Source organism: Mercenaria mercenaria, chromosome 6, assembly GCF_021730395.1.
Source record: "Mercenaria mercenaria strain notata chromosome 6, MADL_Memer_1, whole genome shotgun sequence".
In the NCBI taxonomy this organism is placed as follows: Eukaryota; Metazoa; Mollusca; class Bivalvia; order Venerida; family Veneridae; genus Mercenaria; species Mercenaria mercenaria.
Window position 1 is genome coordinate 46,284,734 of NC_069366.1, and position 9,315 is coordinate 46,294,048.

Genomic DNA, 9,315 nt, shown 5'->3' on the forward strand with positions numbered 1-9,315 from the left:
TGATTTGCTCTTGAATAAAATCATTGTTTGTCATTCAGATGCATGCACCCTCATGATATAATTCCTTCACATCTGAACTTCAAACAATGACTTTATTCAGTGACAAATCACAAAATGAGATATATTATCTCTTAATTATAAAGCCGATTTAAAAGCCTTTTCAAGGGTAGCATAAATCAAAACAATAATGGCGTATTTTCTGCCTATGTAGGGATAACGCATGTTTTTTCGTGTTATAACATCTGCAGAATCCCTCGGGATTCTGCAGATGTTATAACACGAAATGAACATGCTCTAACGCTATTCTAGCATAAAAGGCGTAAAACTGATAAATGAATACAATGTCCCTCAACGTCATTAAATTTCCACGAAATGCGCAGGAATGTCTGAGTTGTTTTTTTACGTTGACGTCATTTCGTTTTGAATTATCCGTTATGAGGCCGAATGACGTTTACGCTTTGTCACAGAATGAGCACATATATAAAAAGGTGTTATAACAGCACGCGAGCGCGAGAATCTCTCTGTTAACACACGTTTTCTCTCCTGTTAAAACACCCCGAAAAGTGACAAGAACAGCATTTTTATGCTAGAATATAGTTTGAGATATACCTTAAATGCCTTTAGATATCGAAAATATTTCAACCTTACAAAAAGTATTGATTACATGAATATTCTCCAGGCTGAACACCACTAATTCCGGTTGTTCTTTATTTCATATAAAATCCACTTACTTTAGAACGGTTTTTCTACATTTTCTAGCATATCAGACTGTATGGACATGTGAAACTGGAGCATTTTGACACACCCCCTGTTTTTGCATGTGTGTAGAAAGCCATCATTACTTGTGTTAAATAAAACAACAATACTGGTATTTTCTATGATGGCTTTCTTTTTTTTGTGAAAGACTACCTTTTATCTAGAATAATAGAAATAAAAAAATATATTTTTACAATTCTACTTGTGTTTGCTTTTCTTTTAATACATATCTTGTTGATAACTGTACTGCCATTATTTATCAGTAGTCTGAAGTTAATCTGGCTGCCTTTAAAATCATTTTTATGCCCCACTTCGAAGAAGGCGGGGTATATTGTTTTGCAGATGTCGGTCGGTCCGTCCGTAGACCATTCAGTTTCCAGATGGTAACTCAAGAATGCTTGAGCCTAGGATCATGAAAGTTGATAAGGAGGTTGGTCATAACCAGCAAATGACCCCTATTGATTTTGAGGTCAGTAGGCCAAAGGTCAAGGTCACAGTGACCCTGAACAGTTTAACGGTTTCCGGATGTTAACTTGAGAACGCTTGGGCCTAGGATCACGGAACTTGACATGGAGGTTGATCATGACCAGCAGATGACCCCTATTGATTTTGAGGTCAGTAGGTCAAGGTCACAGTGACCTGAAACAATTAAACCGTTTCTGGACGATAACTTGAGAACCCTGGGGCCTAGGATCATGAAAGTTGATAGTGAGATTGATCATGACCGGCAGATGACCCCTATTGATTTTGAGGTCAGTAAGTCAAAGTCAGTAAGTTAAAGGTCACAGTGACCTGAAACAATTAAACCGTTTCCGAAATATAACTTGAGAACCCTGGGGCCTAGGATCATGAAAGTTGATAGGAAGGTTAATCATGACTAACAGAGGACCCCTATTGATTCTGAGGACAGTAGGTCAAAGGTCAAGGTCACAGTGACCCGGAACAGTTAAACTATTTCTTGATGATAACTTGAGAACCCTTGGGCCTAGGATCATAAAACTTCATAGGGAGGTTGATCATGACCAGCAGTTGACCCTTATCGATTTTGAGGCCATTAGGTGAGAAGTCAAGGTCACAGTGACCCGGAACATTTAAACCATTTCCGGACGATAACTTGAGAATGCTTGGGCCTAGGATCAAGAAACTTGATAGGATGGTTGATGATGACTAACAGATGACCCCTACTGATTTTGAGGCCAGTAGGTCAAAGTCAGTGACCTGAAACAGTTAAACCGTTTCTGGAAGATAATTTGAGAACGCTTGGGCATAGGACCATGAAAGTTGATAGGGAGGTTTATCATGACCAGCAGATGACCCATATTGATTTTGAGGTCAGTAGGTCAAAGGTCAAGGTCACAGTGACCCGGAACAATTAAACCGTTTCTGGACAATAACTTAAGAACACTTGGGCCTAGGATCAAGAAACGTAATACGGCGGTTGATCATTACCAGCAGATGACTTTTATCGATTTTGAGGTCATAGGTCAAAGGTCAAGGCCACATTGACCCAGAAAAGTAGAACTTGTTTTGCCAAATAACTAGAGAATGCTTTGGTCTAAGATCACATTTGATACGGAGTTTACTTATGACTGGTAAATAACCCACAATTATTGATTTGAGGAGAGTATGTCAATAGTCCAGTGCACCGTGACCAAATAATTTCTGTTCCTTTTGCAATTACTGAAAGCTTCAAGGGGGGTATTTCGTGTTCAACGAGCTTTTGAATAATAGGTTTTCATGAAGTTTTTTGTTGACTGCTTTACTATTAGAGCCATTCTTATAAAGAGAGAAACTGGTAGTATAGTCCAGGTCAGTAATTTAAATCTTTCTGATTTGAGCGTGAGTATTTTTCTAGTAGAAGAGCATTTGTTTGCACCCTTTCTTCAGTGTCAACTTTCATGTCACGAAAGTTTTGCATGTAAGCAGGTTTTTCAAAAACTAGTTGGTTAAATTCTTTCAAATTCCACACATACTCTTGTCATTGCGAGATGACCTTGTAAGATTGGCAACATAACTGTAGCTTCTATTTTGTCAAAAGTTTGCACTCCAAACTCCTTTCACAAAAATTTGTGGAAGTTCTGCTTGTAAGCAGGCTTCACAGAAACTACTAGACCAAATGGTTGCAAGTTCCACAAACATATTTTGCATCATGAGATGATGACACATGGCAAATTTTATTTAGGCTTCTTTTTGATTAATGATGACCCCTTTTCATGTATAAATGTTGTGAAAGTTCTGCGAGTATACATGATTTTCATAAAATACTTCATCAAATGTTTTTTTTATATACTTGACACATGTATTTAGAACTCAAATATCAGGTTTCTTAACACTGGCTAACAGGCAAAGAAATGCCCCTTTTTAACATAGAAGTTTTGAAGAAATTTTCATTGAAGCTTTTTTCGCAGGTACTATTGTACTGAATGATTACAGTCTTCACTATCATTAAGTGACCACTCTGAGCAAGGTTCCGTAACTCCAATTTTACCTAATTTTACAATATGCCCATTTGGAAAATTATAGTAAAGCTTTAGTATATAATTTACTATTATGTGTGTGGAAGGGTTATTAACAGCCAAGTGCTCTGTGTTAGACATCCTTTGTATGCCAGAATATGGTATTACCAGAAAAATTGTTATAAAATTAGAGTATACCTTGGATTGTTGCCTCTCCTTGCTGGTACCTCAGAAATAATTAAAATAAGATTTTGATGGACAAAATTTTGATTAAACATTTTGTCACAAATTACTGCCAGTTACGGCACTTTCATGAACAGACTGGTTTCTCTACCTTGGTTGATACTGTAGATGCAGAGGCTTTAAAAATATAGTTATATAATTTATACTTTGTGTCCTCCTCCCCAACCAACCTTTTAGCCCCTCAAAAATGTTCATTTTGCAGAAATAACAGAAAATCACTATAAATCCTGTTGTAAGCATGGCATTTTTGTGTGTGGAGATGGGAGGTTATTGCTATAAATAGTTCTAAATGGTTTTCTCCTTTCCTACTCTTAAAGTTGCCCTTATGTCAAAGAAATGAAGCAACTTCTCTAATTCTAGCTCTAGCAGCAATGTTTTATGACAAATTCTAATATGCTTTTCTCTGTTAAAACACTATTACGCTAGAATGACATCATGTTAACGTGCGATGACGTCAATTTTTCTTTTTTGCGATCAAGAAAGAGTTACTATATTTTATCTACTGTTATAGATTAAGGGCATATTAGAATCAAAATTATTGATAGCAAAGCCGTGTTTTAACACTATTTATACACTCGGGCCGTAATACGTCATACAAATATTAATTTCACTCGGGCTGCGCGCTTGTGAAATTATTACGCCAGACATATAACCGCCAATCGTGCATAAATAGTGTTAAAACACTCTTTTGCCATAAATTATTTCTTAACTGAAGTAATATGAATAGTCTTGGTAAAGCAAGACTGTCATCCAAGTAACATTTTCATGAAATTTATCCAAAATCGGATGGTTTCGAGATGTTCTTTAGAGTTAGTTTTCTTTTTTTAGCTCTGGTAGCACTGCTTTTTGACTAATCTGAATACACAGTAAACGGTCAATCAAGAAATATTTGTGAAAAAATATATTTAAATTAGGCGGGCAGTTTCTGACAAGAAGGGAAAATTGACCATGCTCTGTGGCAGTTACGTTTTTTGACCAATCAGTATGATTTGATCATTCTTTGTAGAGAGTAACCCAAGGATCACAATTTTATGTGCAATTATTCTAAATCATGCCAACAGTTACTAACAAAAAGATTTTTTTTAAGTTTGTACTATATACATCATAGAGAAACTGGCAGCCTTGTTATTTGTCACTGAATCAGAATAATTTCAACAATCTCGATAGTGGGTCACCCAAAGTTGTTCCTGTATAATAATTATTCTTGAACTGGGCCAGCAGTTTGTGACGAAAAGATTTTTACATTTCTAAGTACATATATATGGAAAACTCATCACAGCAGTCATGTTTTATGCCTATTTGAAATAAGTTGGGAGACGGTTACTCAAGGATCCATTGGATGAAATTATATCAAAATTAAACAAACAATAAAGATGAGATGCAGCTTGAAGATCTCTGGTGACTTTTTTTTTATGACAAATCCGAATAATACTCGAGGAACTTTATTTTGTGTTTCTGATTTTTAAAATTTCAACTACAAACAAGGTGGAAAAAGTGACCACACCCTCTTGCAGCCATGCAGTTTGATGAATTAGAAGATTCTGAACATTACAGGAAGAGATTTTCTACTTTTATCCCTAGTTACTTAGTTAAGGGTTAAACCAAGAATCATTAGTGTGAGATTATTTTAAAATCTGGCAAGTTTCAAACAAGAAGATTATTAGTTTCCACAAAAAGTAACAAATTCCTTGAACCATTAACGATATACAATTTATTTATCGTAATATTAGAATAACAGATAAATTTACAACTGCAAGAACTTTCATTAAAATCTACAAACTGGTAACAGGTTTGTTTTAATAGATGCAATCATCAATCACTTTCCTTATAGACTTCCTTCATAAAATTGTGTCACATTCCAAATTTTTTTAATCAGTCCGGTGAGAAAACCAAGCAGGCAACACATATCTTTCTCATTAAGTTATTTGCTAATGCGATGACACATGAAACAAACAAAGTCAAAACTTGTAAAAACACAATATATATATATACAGTTTTAATTAAGTCAAGAACTGTAACTTTCGGTATAATTGATCTCACAGGTACAGTTTCAGTACCATCAGCAAAATGGACTGAGTATAATGGTACACTACACCTATATGGCAATTTCAGAAAAAAATCTGTTTCTTTAAATTTAATCTATTACACAGACTGCCATAGTTTCAACCTCATTTTGTTACCAATAAAACTAAGGGAGAGAGTTGAAAAAAGTCATATTATCCAACCATAGTTCTCTTCCTCCCTCTCATACGAACTTCTTCCAGTTTACTGATAGCATCGGCTGCCTCCTTCCGGTTTTCTTGTTTATATGCTTCCAACACAATTTCAAACAACTGCTCCGTGTTTGGGTGTGTACTGAGCAGAGCACGCTCAAACACATACAGATCAACTCCTTTATCTTCCGGTAAACCTTCTGAAAAACTCAATCCAAAGTCTATTAACACAATGTCTAAATTTTCTGGTTCACCACTAAGTAACATGTTTGACGTTGTCAAATCCCCGTGAATAACCTTTCCACTGTGCATTCTGCCTAAGATGTGTCCAATCTTCTCTGCAAGAGGCGTAAGTTTTTCTATGGCGTCATTGTGCGATGTAGACTGTACATGTATGATATAATCTCTTACAGTTTGAGAGTTTAAAATCTCCTCCATGTAGAATGTACTGGTTGTTGTATCCACAAAATACAGCATTGGCACCCTTAAACCTGCAAGTAAATTATAAACAGATTACCTGAACATATCTGAAATACAGATAGACCACAGGCGCTTGAAGTTCTATCAAAAAATATATGCATTACCATATCCCACCCACCTAATATACTTCAAGAGATCTACATGTAACCTGCACATATATTTCGTTGATAGAGCTTCAAGCACCTGTGGATAGACAGAGCAGATAGATTATATATACATTATACAATTATCACTATGTTCAACCAGTAACACCGACTTACGGCAATGATGCCTCGTATTAGGTTAAAGCTGTGCTAAACAGCAGCAAATCAAATGGTAGAATCCACATGGAAATGATTGTCAGGTAAAATATATTTCCAATATCCGATTCTAGAGATATGGATCCATATCCCAAGACAACCCTGTTAGGGTTTGTATAGGAGTACGGACCTCCTTTTTATATGCCTGTTTGAAAAACGGGACGTACTATGGGAACTCCTCTGGTGGGCGGGCTGCGTCCACAGACTTTGTCCAGAGCATATCTTCTTCATGCATGGAGGGATTTTGATGTAACTTGGCACAAATATTCACCACCATGAGACAGAGTGTCAAGCGCAAGAACCAGGTTCCCCTCTCCAAGGTCAAGGTCACACTTAGAGGTCAAATGTCAATACTTTGTCCAGAGCATTTCTTCTTCAGGCATGGAGGGATTTTGATGTAACTTGGAACAATAATTGTTCACCACCATGAGACAGTGTCAAGCGCAAGAACCAGGTCCCTAGGTCTAAGGTCAAGGTCACACTTAGAGGCAAAATATCAGATACAAGAATGACTTTATCCAGAGCATTTCTTCTTCATGCATGGAGGGATTTTTATGTAACTTAGCACAAATGTTCACCACCATGACATGGAGTGTCATGCGCAAGAAACCAGTCACTAGTTTTAGAATTACTGGTACTTCCCTTTGTTGTTACAATAAATAGCTTCTATAGTAACTTTTTTATTACAGGCCGTAGGGAAACTTCGAGATCACTTTTCTGTGGTACAACATGCATGTTACATCCAATTTTTATGTGTATTTTGACCTATCATTACCTGATAAGGATTTTGTGTGGACTAAGAATTTTTTTTTTTTTTTGAAGATTAACTTTTCAACTGTTGTTACTATAAATAACTTGTATTGTAACTTTTTTATAAATGACTGTAGGGAAAAACCAAGACCCTATAGATGTTACTTTCATATTTCAGGTGTATTTTAAGATATCTCTACCTGGTAAGGAGTTTTTTTTGGGGACTTAGAAAAAAGAAAAACAAAATAAAGATTTCTTGTGGACTTTCTTCCTTTTGTGTTGCTACCTTCAATTCTTGAAACTTTTTATCCTGGTTGGAATTGGATATTCACTGTTCGGGCTTACTGTCTACCAAACTTATACAAAATATGTTTTACATATATTGTGACATTCTGGCACTCCTGTTCCATATAACAGTGGGGGAAACTTCCTGTTTTCTTACTTCCCGGACGGGAAACTTAATACTAAATACAGTAACTTGCTTCTAGTAACTGAGCCTTTCTCAGTGGGGATTTTATTTACATTGTGATGTTTAACTTGTTGAAAATAGGGTAAGTGCGAGGTTGGCATGCCCTAAATGCCTTTAAACCCCCAGTTTCCTATATTTAGGTTACTGACCGTTCCAAGGCGGTGCCCCTATTTTCAACAGGTTGTTTTGTCTGTCTTGTATTGTGTGTTGCGTATGTTTTCTTGTTTGTTGTAAGCGTTTTTCCTTGCAAAAGTAACTGAAATAGGTTACATAACTTTTATCAGTTACACCCCTGACTGGAGATATGATACAAACTTGCAGAATAAGTCGTTGAAGATATTTAGCAAGTTTGTATCAAATCAAACCATAAATGAAGTCTCTATATGGCTGCAAAAGCCCAAATAGAAAATTTTATCCCTTTAAAGGGCCATATTGTATTGTATTGTTCCTGTAACTTCTGCCTTTTGTATAGGCGCACCCTCCGGAGAGGTAGTTTTTCCTATTATGTAAAGCGCCTTTGAACGTGTTTACCATGAAAAGGGCGCTATATAAATCTGGTATAATAATAATTATAATTTTATATTAACTGTGCTCACCAAGTACTATTATTTACAAGTGCACACTACGTGTTTTAATATGTACAAGACTGTCTGACAGGTGCAGACTAGTTGAAGAGGTAGATATTCAGATGCAAGGGAATCCAGGTACCAGACCCTAGCTCTTTTTTAATAGACCCCTTGGTTCTTTAACGTGTCCCGTGTATAGCACAGATACACGCAAGGATTGCCTGGATTTCTGACCATTACACCTCTAGTTGGGTGGGAAACACTTAAAAAAAGCATTTCTGAAAATCCCTAAGGCATCTGTCGAGGATCGAACCCTAGACTTCTGGATTGGAAAGCCAGCATGCAAATCACTGAGCTAATCCGTCCACCCATAACTCTGGAACCATGATGGGATCTGGCCAGCAGTTTTCGAAAGGAACCAAGATATATTATGCCAATACAAGTTGTGTGCAAGTTTGATTAAAACCGACTGCAAAATGTGGTCTCTATCGTGTTCACAAGCCAAAATAGCAAATTTTGGCCATTTATGGCCACAACTCTGGCTAGTTTTCGAAAGGAACCGAGATATTATATGCAAATACAAGTTGTGTGCAAGTTTGATTAAATTTGATTGCAAAATGTGGTCTCCATCGTGTTCACAAGAAATTGTGGACTGACGAAGGGCGATCACAAAAGCTCACCTTGGTCACTACGTGACACGTGAGTTAAAAGTGGAGGTGGTCGTACCCAAATTTCTGCACTTGTTCATGGCACGAATTTCTCCTTTCAGTCTTTGCAATGTCAACGACTTGTCCAGAGCTGGGTGTCTATATGCTTTGGAAAACCTTTCTTTACTGATACAAGGTCTTCCATAAAACTTTTCCTTGTAAACTTTTGCCTCCGCACCTTGCTTTACAAAAGTTTTGTTTTCGAGTTCGCATGTGTCCATGGGCGCAGCCATTTTGAAAATGGGGACCAACTCTTCTAAACTGCACTTTGAAATAAATTCTCTTATCAACAGTTATCTTAATGATTAACAATGATAAGAGATTTGAGTATACAATCTCATTAAAATTGTGTAATTATGTTTTCCTGTCCCAAAAC

At 36.6% G+C, this 9,315-nt stretch overlaps 1 protein-coding gene across 1 annotated transcript; it reads right to left on the reverse strand.

Moving 5' to 3' along the window:
* Window positions 1–5,143: 5,143 nt before the first annotated feature.
* LOC123549011 (EKC/KEOPS complex subunit TP53RK-like) lies at window positions 5,144–9,185 on the reverse strand. Its single transcript, XM_045336767.2, has 2 exons — window positions 8,959–9,185; window positions 5,144–6,159 (listed from the first exon to the last, which is right to left on the reverse strand). The coding sequence occupies exons 1-2, from the start codon at window positions 9,170–9,172 to the stop codon at window positions 5,672–5,674; spliced, it is 702 nt and encodes a 233-aa protein (XP_045192702.2). The 5' UTR covers window positions 9,173–9,185; the 3' UTR covers window positions 5,144–5,671.
* Between the last annotated feature and the right edge of the window lie 130 nt (window positions 9,186–9,315).